General features: G+C 44.8%; 1 protein-coding gene across 2 annotated transcripts in view; it reads right to left on the bottom strand.

The window, feature by feature from the left end:
- Positions 1 to 16,550, bottom strand: part of SHISA6 (shisa family member 6) — a 292,588-nt gene that overhangs the window by 144,902 nt on the left and 131,136 nt on the right. For both annotated transcript variants that reach the window (XM_036341895.1, XM_036341896.1), the window contains exon 3: positions 1,445 to 1,540. In XM_036341895.1, coding sequence (XP_036197788.1) covers positions 1,445 to 1,540 — 96 coding nt within the window. The remainder of the gene's footprint in view (positions 1 to 1,444; positions 1,541 to 16,550) is intronic.

The raw sequence follows: 16,550 nt of genomic DNA, 5'->3' as shown, positions 1-16,550 counted from the left end.
CCCCCAATGGATGATAAGCTCCATAAGAACAGATTCTATTTGGTTTACTTCTGAAGACTGCCTAGCCCATGCAAGCCTCATGAAATATTTGTTGAACAAATGTGTGAACCCAAAGCCATAAGTATATATAACATGAGTTCTATTGATTGATTGGTGTTTCAGGGTGGACCACCTACAAGGAGTAGGGGGAAGGGTGGGAAACCACTGCAGTTCAGAAACCCCGACTGCAACCTCATGAGACCCCAAGGCAGGAGCACCTGGCTCAGCTGCTCCCAAATCCCTGAACCGCAGGAACTATGTGCGCTAACAAATGTTTGTTATTTTTTTAAAATGCTACCTGTTGGAGTGATTTGTGTCACAGTGGCAGATAATTATCACAAAAGAGATGGCATGGCGGTGGGCCAGCCCAGGTTTGAGTTGATATGGGACGACCAGGATTGAGTCTCTCACTGGTTAACTGTGCAGTCCCTTTCCGCTTCCGGAGCCAGCTGGTCCCATTTTGATTCTGCAACTCTTATTAGCCACGAATGCCACCCGTATCCTCAATAAACTTTATTTAGACACAAATAGACACAACAGAAAATACATACACAGATACAGATTATTTTCTCTACAGGAGGAACAGACATCACAGAGGGAATTTAAAAAGTAGGTGCATGGAATGTAAGAAAATATTGCAAAGTCCTGGTTCACTCACACTTAACACAGACACATATTTCAGAGGGAGACAGGGATACGCCATCCCTACGGCAAGCTCACAGTTGATCTGTAACAGTGCACAGGTGTGGGGAAGGTACTCTTGAAGTGACAGAATGCTCACAACACTAGCAGGACTTGGCTTAAACGAAAGACAGAATCGAGGAGCCGGACCCCGCACAGATGCTCTGCAAGCTGCCAGCGAGGTCCTAAAGCAGCTTGGCAGAAAGGCTACATTAGCTGTCATCTTGCGGCTTGAAGGTCTGGAACCTCCACCGTGGTATGCGCGCCATAGAGAGGTTACAGAGACACACTGAGGACGTGGCGACTCGACATGCATGCTGGCTTCGAAACCCACGGCACAGAGCTTGGACAACAGGTTATAAAATGTGGCTTTGAAAAAAAAAAAAGGAATAATAGCCAAGAAGACAACGAATGCTTTGCAAATGCTGCCACATCCACGGCAGTGTTTCCCACTGCACCGCCTGCGGTCCCCCACCGGGAGCCATCGGCCTCTGTGTCCTGCTCCACACCACGGTGGAGCGGGGTGGATGTCTCTTGCAAGTCTATCATTGCCCTCTACAGTCACTCCTGTCAGAGCCACGCCTGTCACCAGAACAAGCTGCCGTGGAACCACCCCGCACTCTCCTGTCCCGACAGGCCTCTGGCCTCCACACCATCTTCGCGTTTCAGATCGGGGGTCCCTAGGCCACCTCTGTATTTTAGTAAAAAATGGTTTCCACTGTACCCTTCGTGTGTCCTCTTCCTAATGTGACAAATCCGGATGAGATGAAGTTATGGAGATCAGCTCCTCCACTTCGGTAAGCATCCTTCCCATAATGTCCTGCAAGAAGACGGGGCACAATTACCTGCGCATCCATGACACCACAAGGACCAGCTCACCAGCAGCGCTGCACTGAATGTCCAGCCAGCGGCTAAGGCAGAGGTAGCAGCAGTCAAGAAAAAATACATACATATACTTTTACAAATGTATATGTAAATATATAATATATAATAAAAATATATAATATATTTCATCATATAAATATATAGTAATATATCATAAATATAAATATATTTATATATAGTCAGTATATATTACTGTGCAACAAAGTGTGCATATATATATATGTGTGTGTATATATATATATATGGCAATAAAGAAAGACGTTCTGGGAAGGTCACACTGAAAGTTGAAAGCAGAGTGGGTGGAGAGACACGTGGCTTGGTTTCGGCATTTCTGCCTGAGCACACCAGACATCGGTCTATTTGTCCTACCATCCTCTCCTTTGCCTCAGCTTCCTTCCTTCTCTGTCTTGCCTTATTCATTTGTTTTCTTTCTTCCCAAAGCATGGAGGCAGGGGTCTGATCGGGATGGCTCTGTGTATGTGTATGTTTACGAGTCATAGCACATCCTATGGAACCACACAGCCTGGGGCCCAGCATCACTGAAGCTGGCGAGTAGAATGGGTCCTGAAACACTGAAGAAAGAGTTCTGTGCTGGCCTGTCCTGAATTTCTGCAACAAGATCTATCCCTCGCAGCCTAGTGCATCCGTCTACCTGGGTGGTGTGAGGAAAGACTGAGGCAGGCTAGGATTCTGGAAGAAGAAATTAAAAGAGCAGGAGAGTTAATGTTCTGCAGTGACATTTGCAATACGCTTGAAATGCAGACACTGTGAAGAAAGACAGGACACCCTATATTAAATACTAGAGGCCTAGTGCACGAAATTTGTGCATGGGTAAGGTCCCTAGAAGCTGCTGGCTGCTGGCTGCCAGCCAGGGCCTCCCTCCCCCTGGCTGCCTGCCGCTGCTGGCTGGGGCCTCCCTTTCCACAGTTGGCCAGCCGGCCCCATCCCTTGGTTTAACTCCTGGTCAGACTCCCAGTCGAGAGGACAATTTGCATATTAGGCTTTTATTATATAGGATAATCACAAAGCTATAGAAAATTCCCACCAGTGCATTGAAAAGAAAAAGAATGAAAAAAAATACACCTGGTACTGACAACTGTCTTCAGGTAGTTGGAACACAACTTCTCTCTTTTCAGTGTTCCTATATTTCCCAAGTTTTTTTTTCTATGATGAGTATGTAACTTTTATCATTTAAATAGGTAAAATAAATTTCTAATAGAAAGATGTGTGACTAGTGTAAAGGCAAACAAGACCATACTTTTTCTTAGCAGAGCACCTTGTGCATTAGCAGATCTCAAACTTGGGTGCAGGTCAGAATCATCTGGAAGTTTTTACAAACACGGCTGTCTAGACACTCCTCTGGGGTTCTGATTCATTTGGGGGGGCCTGCGCTTGGGGCAGCGCATTTCTGGGGAGCTTTCTAGGTGGCTGTTATGTGCCAGGGGGAAGGAGAACGCTGCCCTGGAGCCATGGAGACACAGCCTAAGTGAGTTTACTCCCAAGGGCTCAAGGACCATCTGCTGGGACCCTTGTGGGTGCCAGAACCACCCATTATGTAAGGTCCCAGCTCCCTAGTGCTCCCTCGCCCTTCCTTCTCCCACATCAGCCGTTCTCAAATCTGAGTGTGGATCAGAAAAACCAGAAGGGCATGTTCAAACAGACTACCGGTGCCCTGCCGGAGTTTCTGGTTAGTACATCTGGGATGGGGCGTAAGATTCTGCATTGCTACCAAGTTGCCTGGGGATGCTGGCTGCTGGGCTGGGCCCAGGGACCAACTCTGGCAACCACTGTCCCAGGGTGTCAGGAGCATAAGAAAACGGTACTGCTGTTTCCTTCAGCTCCTCCACTCTGAATAAGTGTCTCAGGGCACTGTGTTCCTCAGGGCACACAGCTTTCCACGAGGAACTCTCTTGCTATAAAATACTGGGGTTGCAGCCCAGAATTTTATAGAAGAGAAGAATTATTGGAGCTGAACTAAGAGGCTTCTGCCCAGATCCCAAGCCATATCACAGCCCCAGAAACCAGACTGTAGTACTTAGAGAAACTCATCCTCATCAGGGAATGAAGGTGGAAGGGAAGGGCTGTGGGAAGGGGTGTGCTACAAGTCCCAGGGACAGAGGGACCCTTGTCCTGTAATGCAATCACTTTCTCTCTATCCCATCTCCTGACAACAGAAGAGTAAGGAAAGGAAGTAATAAATCAGAACCCTCATAAATTTGGATCTCATTAATTCAGAACCTGTGGTACACCCTGCCGAATCTGCACTGGTTTATTTTTGTGCTCCTTATAAATAAAAATTTTGATAAACAAATCAATATGGAGGAAGCTGGAACGTAAAACGGTGCCCGTGCTACTTACAATCATCTTTATCTGTCAGCTGGAACAAGCGGCCTTGGGACTTCTGCCCTAGTGCTTTGGGGCTGTGCTGTCAGAAAGGAAACTGACAGTGCCTGATCACCTACTATGTGCCAGGCAGAGGGACAGCTGGACATGCAGCTTAATTTTTTGCACAATAATTATGAACATGTTGTAGCATGATACAATTTACAAAGATTCTTCACATATGCTATTTATTTAACACTTGTATCACTACTGCATGGTAACTTGTCTATTATTATTTATTTCCCCATTTTATTGATGGAAAAACTGAGGCCAAAGTCCACAGTCTTTCCACAACTCATACGCTTGCAACCTCACCCTGGGACCTGCCGCGCACCATGGTGACTCCTCTCTGAGACGTCAGCTGGGACCCAGTGGGCACACTGGGCCAGAAGTCTGCCTGCGGACGAGCAAGCGCAGAGAAGTTGGAGCTCAGAAGTGTTGAGCTTCAAGGACTGAGGTTTTGAACTGAGAAAAGGAAGGAGATGCTGAGGGGCCAGGACCAAGAGCATTGTACAGGAATAAAGAATTTATGGTCAAATCAGTTTGGAAATCACTGAGTTGAATGAAAAGTAACCATGGAAACTATGTCCAGGGGCCTGCCAGTGAGCACCCCACTCTCCAGGGAGCCTTCAGCCTTTTCAAAGCCGTCTCTGGGGACACTTCTGAGGATGGCACAGTGGCAGTTTCTGCTTTGCTCAAGCCAGGCTCCTCAGATGTGAACACATCAGACTCACCTGGATGCACAGATTGCAGGGTCCCAGTACCGGAAGTCCTCCCTTAGTCGGTCAGAGGTGAGGCCTGATCATGTGCATTTCTAGCAAGTTCTCAGGTGATGCTGCTGATAACCCAGGACCGGGAACCACACTTTATGAATATTATGTTAGAACTAGTGACAGGTCACTCCTACGCTGGATGCAGGAGGTCAAAGTCTAGAAGATTTATGTCTCCCGTGTCCTCCAAAGAGCTGGTTTAGCCTGAGCAAGGGCAGTGTGAGGAGAAGAATGGCTGGTAAAAGTGGAGCCTGCACAGTGGACAGTCAGAGAGAGGGGAGCCAGCCCCTAGTCTGCCCTGGTGATACACTGAGTTCATCAGGTGATGATGTGAATGGTATGAACGGGGATCACAGAATCCTTTCGCCACAACACAAACTACCACGTCATTCTCCGTCTGGAAGTGCTGAGGCAGGAGGCCAAGGGAATGCAGACACTGCCCAAGGTGCATTTGCAGAGAAACAGCCATATAACCAGCAGGGCTCCAGGAAGAAATGAGCAAGAGCTCTGTGGGCACCCCTGGTCGGAGTGTGAATACCCCTGTACTGAGCGAGAGCAAGCCCATGTCACATCAGAGGCAAGGACACGGCCCGGACCAGTAACAAGGGTGGCCTCGGGCTGCACAGCATGCCTGCCACTGCCTGAATGGAACTGTACAAAGTGGCACAGCCTCCAGTCTGCCGCTGCCCCTCACCATCCCCACCACAGGAAGTCACAGCACAGCTGCCTGCAGGAGACAGGCGAGAGCTAAAGAGAAGTCGGAGGCTTGTTCTGGGAGATGCTGGTGGCTCTGATCGCAAGGCAGCCCTGAGTGAGGAGGGGGAACGTTTCTGTGTAAAGGAGATTTGCTACAAGAAACAGGAGGGAAAAATTAGGTAATATCTGAATGGTGATCTCAATAAGACTTAAGAGAACATTGCATCTGTGAAATTACATCAACAGCCACAGAGAGAAGCAGACTGATCAGGAACGTTCACCTGAGCTGCATTATGGACAACAGAGGGGATACTGAAGGAAACTGGTGAAGAAAACCCAAATGAGAGAGGTGGATGAAGGACAGGGAGACAGAAACAAGGGGAGAAAAGAAGGGACAGGACATCTCTGGTAGCTACTATTTCTTTTTTTAAAATCTATATATATAAAAGGCTAATATGCTAAGTGTCCAACAGTCCTAATGGTATGATGTGCGCTGACCACCAGGGGGCAGATGCTTAATGCAGGAGCTGTTGAGCTGCAGTGACTTGGCAATGGCGGTTCTCGGGTGACGCACCCCAAAACCAGAGAGGAGGGAGCACGATTCCTCCCAGGGCTGCAGAATTCCACCTTCGGCATTGGGTTATGTTGTTGCTGGGGCACTGTTGGCCCTGAATCTGGTTTACTGCACACTTGCATTTGCAGCATGACAGCAACTTTGCAGAGTGCCCTCTCGCACTCTGGGACCCCTCCAGGGATGTCAGAGAGCCGATTTCGGCCTGATCCCCACAAGCCAGGCCGAAAGACCCCACCTGTTGGTGGGACCCTGCTCACTCCACAGACGCCAGGGAGAGACTGTAGGAGGTTGGCTCGAGGGTGTGTCTGGCTTGTCTCACCCAGTCCCAGACCATCTTCTAATTAATTTCCTTTCAATGTGCACGAATCCTTGCACTGGGTCACTAGTGTGTGTGTGTGTGTGTGTGTGTATATATATATATATATATATATATATATATATTTTATTTCAGAGAGGAAGGGAGAGGGAGAAGGAGAGAGAGATAGAAGCATCAATGATGAGAGGGAATCATTGATCGGCTGACTCCTGCAAGTCTGCACTGGGGATTAAATCTGCAACCTAGACATGTGCCCTGACCAGGAATCGAACTATGACCTCCTGGTTCATAGGTCAATGCTCAACCAGTAAGCCACACAGGCCTGGCTAGAAGCTACTATTTCACATAATATTCTCAGAAGAGGGTCAGAAGGGGTAATTCAGATGATATTATTAAAATTTATTTTTTTCTGATGGAAGACTTTACTTTTTAGATTAATAAAAGGATCAAGCATCAGACTATATATTAGAAGGGCCAGTATCTAAATATACTCTAGTGAAATCCCATTTTAAAAAATAAAGGGAACAAAACCATCTTCATAAAACACCAAGCCCATAGGAAGTGAAACAACCTCCCCAGGGTTTTGAAAACTATTTCTGCAGAGGTAGGACGGGTCCAGAGTGAAGAACACACTCTGGACACACTGACAAGATTCCAACCTCTTTATGTATCTGTCTCCTCAAATGCAAAAGGAAAACAACAATAATACCCATTTCATAGGTTGTTGAGAAGATTAAATGAGTTACTATATATAAGGCATTTAAAACAATACTACTAAGTGCTACCTAAGGGTTTGCCAATATTTTTGAGTAGATTTTTTATTCCATTCCTCTAAAACTCATTAAAAATAATGAAAAAAAGAAACAATAGAAAAACTTTCTTCAGAAAGAAATACCAGACACACACACACATACAAATACAGGAAAATGCAAAAATAATAATAATAATAATAATTCAAAGAGAACTAGAGACTGAAATATAAAAAAATCAAACTTTAATCTGTTAGAAAAGAATATCAGAGAATATGTTAATGATATCAAAGCTGGGAGGGGTTTTTAAACAGGAATCAAAAGGTACAGACTATAAAATCCTCAACAAAATATTAGCAAATCTGATCCATAAAGACATCAAAAAGATCATACACCATGACCAAGTGGGATTTATTCCAGGGATGCAAGGCTGACACATATTTGCAAATCAATAAATGTAATACATCACATAAACAAATTGAAAGACAAAAGTTACATGATCATATCAATAGATGCAGAAAAAGAATTTGACAAAATCCAACACCCATTTTTTAAAAATATATTTTATTGATTTTTTATAGAGAGGAAGGGAGAGGGATAGAGATTTAGAAACATCGATGAGAGAGAAACATCGATCAGCTGCCTCCTGCACACTCCCTACTGGGGATGCGCCCACAACCAAGGTACATGCCCTTGACCAGAACCGAACCTGGGACCCTTGAGTCTGCAGGCCGACACTCTATCCACTGAGCCAAACCAGTTAGGGCCCAATAACCAGTTTTGATAAAAACTGCCAGCACAGTGGGAATAGAGGAATCCTATCTCAATATAATAAAGGTCATATATGACAAACCTACAGCCAATATCATATTCAATGTGCAAAAACTAAAACCATTTCCCCCAAGAACAAGAATTAGACATGGATGTCCACTTTCACCACTCTTATTCAACATAGTATGGGAAGTGCTAGCTACAGCAATCAGACAAGAAGAAAACATAAAAGAAAACATCAAAACGGGTGCAAGGAGGAAGTAAAACTCTCATTATTCACTGATGACATGATATTGTACATAGAAAACCCTAAAGACTCCACCAAAAAACTACTAGATTTAATAAAGAAATTTAACAATGTAGCAGGATACAAAATTAACACCCAGAAATCGATGGCATTTTTATACACCAATAATGAATTCCCAAAGAGAGAAATTAAACAAATAATCCCATTTACCATTGCAACAAAAAAATTAAGGTACTTAGGAATAAACTTAACCAAGGAGGTAAAAGACTTGTACTCGGAAAACTACAGGACATTGAATAAAAGAGCTAGAGGAAGATATACCATGTTCATGGATTGGTAGAATTAACATAATTAAAATGTCCATACTACCTAAAGCTCTCTACGGATTCAATGCACTCCTATTAAAATACCAACAGCATATTTCACAGATCTAGAATAAGTACTTCAAAAATTCACATGGAATCCTGAATAGATTGTGTTGTGTAATATCCACAACACAATCTTGAGAAAGAAGAACAAAGTTGGAGGGATCACAATACCAAATATCAAGTTATATTACAAAACTACTGTAAGCAAAAAAGCCTAGTACTGGCACAAGAACAGGCATACAGATCAATGAAACAAAACAGAGAACCCAGAAATCTACCCAAGCCATTATGCTCAATTAATATTTGACTATGGAGGCAAGCGCATACAATGGAGTCAAGACAGTCTCTTCAATAAAAGGTGTTGGGCAAACTGGACAGATACATGTGAAAAAATGAAACTAGACCACCAACTTATACCATACACAAGAATAAACTCAAAATGTATAAAAGACTTAAATGTAAGTTGTGAAACCATAAAAATCCTAGAAGAAACCATAGGCAGAAAAAATCTCAGACATCTCTCATAGCAATATGTTTGAGGATATATCTCCTAAGGGAAGGGAAACTAATGAGAAAATAAACAAATGGGACTACATCAAAATTAAAAGCTTCTGCATAGCAAAATAAACCATGAACAAAATGTAAAGGGAGCCTACTGTATGGGAGAACATATTTGGTAATGATACATCTGATAAAGGGTTAATATCCAAAATATATAAGGAACTCATAAAACTTAACAAAAGGAAGACAAACAATCCAATTAAAAAATGGGCAAAGGACCTAAATAGATACTTCTCCAAAGTAGACATACAGATGGTCAAGAGACATATGAAAAAATGCTCAAAGTCACTGATCATCAGAGAGATGCAAATTAAAATGACAATGAGGTATCACTTCACACCTGTCAGAATGGCTACCATCAACAAATCAACAAATGACAAGTGCTGGTGAGGATGTGGAGAAAAGGGAACCCTTGTACACTGCTGGTGGGAATGCAGACTGGTGCAGCCATTATGGAAAACAGTATGGAGTTTCCTCAAAAAATTAAATATGGAACTGCCATTTGACCCAGTGATCTCACTTTTAGGAATATATCCCAAAAAATCAGAAACACCAATCAGAAAGGATATATACACCCCTATGTTCACAGAAGCACAATTTACAACAGCTAAGGTCTGGAAACAGCCCAAGTGCCCATCAGTAGATGACTGGATAAAAAAGCTGTGGTACTTTTACGCCATGAAATACTATGCAGCAGTAAATAAGAAGGATCTCTTACCCTTTCAGACAGCATGAATGGACCTGGAGAGTATTATGCTAAGCAAAATGAGTCAGTCAGAGAAAGACAAATATCACATGATCTCACTTATATGTGGAATCTAATGAACAAAATAAACTGCTGAAAAAAATAGATCCAGAGACAGAAGCATAGAACAGACTATGGAATCTCAGAAGGAAGGTAGGGGTGGATGGGTGGGTGGGAAAAGATCAAACAAAGAACTTGTATGCATATATGCATAACCTATGGATACAGACAATAGGGTGGTGAAGGCCTGGGGCAGGGGCAGGCAGTGGGGGCGGGCTAGAAGGGGCCAATGGGGTAAGAAGGGGACATCAGTAATACTTTCCATAATAAAAATGTTAAAAAAAGTGACTAAAGAGGAATCATCTAAAAAATTTTAAACTGTAATACATAAAAAGCAGTAATAAAACAATAAGTCAAGCACTAGAAATATATATTTACATTAATATCTAGAACACATAGATAACTGCAAATTAATCAGAAAGTAAGACAACACGCTAGAAAAACTAGGCAGAAGAGATCATAGACAAGTCACAGAGGAGAAAATGTGAAGGGACAATATACACAGTGGTGTTCAATCTCACAAGTAATCAGGGAAAGCCAAATTAAAACCGTAATGAGACAGCATTTCACACCCAGTAGACTGCGAAAGTGAAGATGCTGAGACTACCGCCACAGCTAGGCAGGAACAAGACCTCCCGCACTCTCTGGTGGGAGTGTAAATTGGAAAGAACTTTGGCAATGGCTAATACAGGTGAAGATGGATAGGTCATAAAACCAGCAATTTCACTTCCAGGTATATGCCCTGGATAAATCCTCGCATAAGTGCATAATAAAATATGAGCAACATGCTAACATGCAATACTGTTTGTAATAAAAACAAACTGGGAAAAAGCCCTCTGTTCCTCCCAAGAGAGAAGTGACAAATAGTGTTCTAGTCATGCAATGGAATCCTACACAACCGTGCAAATGAAATGAGCGCTCTCAGTATCAACATGGATGATTTCACAATTAGAGTTGAGTCCACTAAGCAAGCTGAAGAAAAACACGATGACATCATCAGGATGACATCATCTGGAGAGTTTCAGACCATGCAGGACAACACTCTGTTGTCTGAGGATATGGGCATATATGGTGTTATACAGGTACAGGAAGTTCAGGGGAATGACAGACACTGACTTCAGGAACAGACAGGCCACTTCCGGAGGTAGAGCGGGGAATGTGATTGAGGAAGGGTATAGGAAGCTCTTCTGTGTTTTATTTCTTATGCTAGATAGTTGGGAAGATATTCTGACTGCTAAATAGTTCTTTATTTATTTTGTTTAATGACAGAGAGGTAGGGAGATAGATGATAGATAGATAGATAGATAGATAGATAGATAGATAGATAGATAGATAGATAGATAGATAGACAGGATAAATACATAGATAGGTGCTGGATAGATAAAGACGATTGATAGGTCATTAGTTAATTAGCTAGTTAGCTAGTTTTCGGTTAACTTACTGTTACCAAGGAACTTATCCACTGCCAGATTATCCTCCAACAATCAAGGAAACAAAGAGTCTCCAGATTTTAAGAACTCAGAGACCAAAATACCCCACATGCCTCACCGAGGAAAAGGAAAAGCTGCCTGATGATATTTGCCAAACAAAGTAAAACTACAGAATTCCTAAAACATAAATGCACTTATTTATAATCTTCAAGCAATACACAAACCCCAGAATTCACTAAGGAAAGACTGGTACTAGAGATTTTTAACATCGAACAAACTGTCTTTATTGATGGCAATAGAGTTAAGTGATAAGAAGCCACCCTGGAAAATCTGGTAGGCAAATAGGGCAGAGTACACCACTGTGATGAAATAAAGCCAAGAGTAGCTTCTGTGATGGGGGACAACTCTCCATCTTTTGCTCCTGCTTGAAATGCAAAGCATGCACCCAGCGCAGACACCGGTCATCTTGGGAAAGCTGACAGGGGCTCAGATGGTCTGGGGCCTGCTATGCAGTCACCTCACTGTGGAAAATATGCCACAGACAGAAATCAAAACACATGTCAACCCCCAGAAACATTTTAATGCATGTGAAAGTGGGGTTTTCCTTTGTTTACAAAAAGCTCAATCATATCAGTAGTAAAAATAATAATGAAACATTAGAAAAATGCACAAGGAATATGAATAGGTAATTATCACCTCAAAAAAAACACAACACAAAAATTAATTTAAAGACCAATGGAGATATAAAGATATGATTAATCTTAATTCATAATTAAGAAAATTCAAATCAAAATATGAAGTACCATTTTAAAAAACGAGCTGGCTAACCTTACCCGTGTGGCGCTCCACGGCCAGGGGAACGGGCTCCCACTGCTGCTGATGGGAGTATAAAGTAGCTGTGCCTACTTGAAGGGAGGGCTTTTTGCTTAGCATCTCACACTAGGAGTTTACCCTGCACATATGCCCTCAAGTTTTTCCATAATATTTGAGCCAGACTACACAGTGCAATGTTGGTTGCAACAGTTTCTGTCAAGGGGGTTGGGGGGTGGGGAGGTGAGAATTAGGTAATGTCGTGTCATGGAATATTATGCAGCCGTTAAAAACAACGAGGCAGAGCTGTATGTGCCAATGTGGGAAAATCTTCAAGATATTAAAAGTTAAAAAAAAAGCAAGGTATAAAGCAATGCTTCAGTGTGCTCCCTTTCATATAAATAAGAGTGAAAATAGTATGCACAAAAAATACACAGAAACCCATTGTAGGTAGGATGATTCATACAAACCATTTTTTTCCCCTGGAAATAAATCATGCATACAAAATACTGAAACTTCCTTTCCTTTGGGGAAAGGGTCTGGAATGAAGGGAGAGAGATATTTACTTCTGAGGTGTATTACTTTCTTTACTGTGTGACTTTTCTAAATGTGCATATGCGTTATTTTAATTTTTGTACTATTTACAGAGTTCATCTGGAATTAGGGAGTGGGCCATTCTTTGATTTCCTCTCTGTCCTTCTTTATATGCAAAAACTCTAATAAATGCCATTTTCTAAAAAGAAGTATGAGGGCCAGGGAGTGAGAGGGGCCACTTTTCCTCGTGTAAATGACAAGGCATTTATCAAGCGCAGATCCTATACCCACCTGGCAGGAGGTTGGTAAGGATTAGGTAAGATCCTGTTATAAATCATTTCATGTGCTACTCAGCAGCAATAAGCCTCAATACATGGGAGCGCTACTCGCTTGGAGACTCCAGTCTTTCCTCTTTCCCAGGCGGGGAACTCCCTGGGGTCCTCTTACTCTGCTTGTGCCCCGAGCTGCCCTGGGGCCAGGAGTCAAAGCAGAGGAGCTGGAGAGTGTGGGCTCTGCTATCTGGCCTGATGGCTCTCCCCCCCAGGAACCCCAAGGGTCCTTCCAGCTCCCTAGAGCCCACACCAAGTCTGCACATGGAGAGAGGGCTGGGGCCAGGAGGCCTGTGTTCCTCTATGCTGGCACTCCTGCTGAGTCAATGAGGCAGCTCTGAGCGCCCTCACCAAGGTGAGCTGGGTGCAGGCCAGGCCTGATTGCAGACTGCATCGACAGTGGCTATTTGCTAGTTTACTGGGAACACTTTATGTATGTCATAGCTAGTGCTTGCTCACAAAGCGCAGAAGGACTGTTTCTTCCAGAGTCTATGCAGTTGGCAGAGATGTCGGCAAATACTTTGGGTAATGCCCACTCCCTGGCATCTCCCCTCTGCTGATGCTGTGGTCAGGGACTTGGAGATTGTCACCAGGTGGGCTGCACATCTGGTTGGTTGGGCCTGGTCCTGTGCACTGAGAGGTCACTGGTTCGATTCCCGGTCAGGGTATATGCCCGAGTTGCAGACTCCATCCCCAGTAGGGGGCATGTAGGAGGCAGCCCATCAATGTTTCTCTCTCCCTCTCCCTTCATCTCTCTCTAAAATCAATAAAAACATGTTTTTAAATGGTGCTTTCATCTTATCACTCTGCTCTAGGAAAGCAGAAGCTCTCATCAGATAGAGAAGAATGAGGCTCACGCCAGGCCGGTGGGGGGCGGAACCTGGAATACAGTTTGAGAACCATTGCACTGGGGGCAAATCCCCCAGAAAGTCATTCACAAATCAGCCCCTTTCAATCCAAATTCATGACCCCCTGAACCATTCGTTTTGTTGGTTTGGATTTAAGAAAACTGGTACTTTGTGTTCAAAACCAAACCAAACAAACAAACAAAAACATAAATATGCACTGTACAGAGGTCTCCAGCTGTGGCCAAGGACAGACTCAAGGTCAACCTCATCCCCTGCAACAGGAAGCTCTGCTGTGGTCTCTTGTATATTATACAGGCTTTGGGGTAAGATTTTTTTTTTTAAGAACGCATTACATGGCTCAAAAACTAAAGTACGACCCCACAGCTCTAGTGCATCCTAATTATTTACCAAGGGGATGAGAAAGGATTGCTTGGTGGTGACATTAATCTGCAGAGATTTTATGAGGACTAAACCCTCCCCGGCCCCACCACTGAGAGGGAATGGGAGAATGTCACAGGAAGGAGTGTCCAAGGTCACCTTTTCCAGCAGAATACTTACAGATGAGGAAACCGGGCCTGGGGAGGGGAAACAGAGTCCACGGTCATGGCTGCTGCTGTGACTAAACCTCCCAGGTCAGCCCGAGCTCTCCCCGGCGCCCCAGGCAGCCCAGCCTCCCTTGAGCTGGAGCAAAACCGTGCAAAGGCTCATTTCCATTTCAGGGGGACCCAGTGCGCCATTTATTTTCTCCTCAGATGTAGTCCCCTTGGGAAGATGCCCAGAATCTAACCAAATTCCCGTCTCTGCCTGTGATCACCGTCTCAGATCTGTCTCATTCTTGACAGCAGGACCCTGGCCAAGAGGAGTCCGGAGACCTGGGGAGGGGAGGCCGAGGCCCAGGTGCTCTCTGCAGGGAGGAAAGACTCTTTCCTGGCCCCAAACATCCCAGGAGATTCGCCAGACCTCAGAGGTGAGTTAAGAAACCTGAGAATTGGTCAAATCCCCCTCTGATCTCCATGCAGACCTAGAGTGGGGCAGCCCCTGGGCACCTGGCACTGCTCTCCTGCTTCCTTCCTGGTCTCACACTCTGCAACCCCAGCGCTCCCTGTGAGTGCATCTGGATTAGTGGGGAACGGAGTGGTGCTGAAACACTCCAGCGTCTTAAATAATTTTGTCACGTGCCTTTACCCAGAGACACTGGCAATGAATGCCTGATGACCTAGAGGACAATATTAATATATATGTATTACTATGATCTCCATTTTGCAGGTGAGTCAATAGCCTCAGAGAAGTTAGCGATACAAAGTCACGCAGTGGCCAACCTGTGACTTAGGTCAGGGCCTAGATCCCACGATTTATACTGGGATTTCCTTTCATTCGACCATGTTTCTTGCAAAGCCATGCTTCCAGCAGCTGCTCAAGGGACCCCACTCTTCCAAAACACCTAGGGAGCCCTTTCTGCGCAGAATAGGAAATTCGAGAGGGACAATTTTTAGGGGCTATTTTTTTTTTCAGACTTTATCTCCCAAAGGGAGGGCAATTTAATTGGACTATTATATATATTACATATCTCTGAAAAGTTATCAGTGAGTGAGGACGGTTCATTAAAAATTCAAGCCTCTTTACACTGATTTGGGTTAAGTGTTTGTTGTCATGGTGAGTGAGGCAGCTTGGCAAATCTGAGATGAGAATACAAAACAAGGTGAGGGAAACTAGGCATAGGGTCTCGTGTAGCCTTAGAATTTACTGCGTTAATGTCCGTGTGACTGTTCACGTGGGTCCTTCTGGGAGCAAAGCAAGACTGCCCACTCTGGGTCCCAGGAAAGGTCACAGGGAGCCATGACTGACATGGGCAGGGTGGGAAAATGGGTATGGCCTTACTGGGAGCAGATATGTTCTGGTCAGCCTCCTGTCCTTCTCCTGATAGGTGGGGAGGTGAGGGGGCAACTGCACTCCTGCTGGGAGGACAGAACGCTGTAGGGGAGCATGCGTGGGAAATTATCCACAAGAACTTCCCCCAACACTGTCGGCTCTTGGGGGTGAGCTCTTGCAATTTCCTCCACCCTCAGATCTGCCACTTCCAGGGGCAGGAGCAGGGCATCGATGCTGCTGAGAGGCGAGACGTGGAACACATCTCCATGCTCCCCTATTTCTCTGTTGGGTGTGGTGAACGTATTAGTGCGCACCCAGGCCCCAGGCTCCTGGTAATCTCACTGGGGAGGCCATTGTGCTTCTCTGCCCGCTCCTGTGGGGGCGCATCCTTGCCAGCAGCAGATCCAGGCCCCTGGCTTCCCTCTGCTCTCAGACACTGGATCCTCTTCATTCAGGGGGTGCGAGGCAGAGCACAGCCCTCCTCAGACCTCTTGGCCAAGCCCTTCCCTGTGGGCCCTGCTCTTCCTATTGGTTCCCAAGGCTGGATCACAAATGTGGAGGTGGCAGGCCCTTCATTTGACCTCTGTGAATGGCAGCACAGGGAGTTGGCCAGGGAGAGGCGACAGCAGGAGAGGGGAGGGCAGGTAGAGTGTGGCTATACCCTGGCCCCTCCACAAGGGGCTGTGGGAGCGCCTCTCTAAGCAGACTCCTCCTTGTCCCTGCTCCCCTCTCTGCCCCTCAGCCCTGGAATGAAAAGGCATGCCATGGTCACCTTTCCCCTCCCATTTACATCTTTTCATAATGGTTTTGTTAAACTCTTCTCCAAGTGCGTGTTCCTTGCCCAGACTCTGATAAACCATCCGTCTCCATCCAGAGCCTCCCTCCC

The sequence above is a fragment of the Myotis myotis genome, unplaced genomic scaffold (genome assembly GCF_014108235.1).
Source record: "Myotis myotis isolate mMyoMyo1 unplaced genomic scaffold, mMyoMyo1.p scaffold_m19_p_17, whole genome shotgun sequence".
Taxonomy (NCBI): Eukaryota; Metazoa; Chordata; class Mammalia; order Chiroptera; family Vespertilionidae; genus Myotis; species Myotis myotis.
The sequence above is the reverse complement of the archived record's forward strand: the minus strand, read 5'-3'. Positions and strand labels throughout refer to the sequence as shown.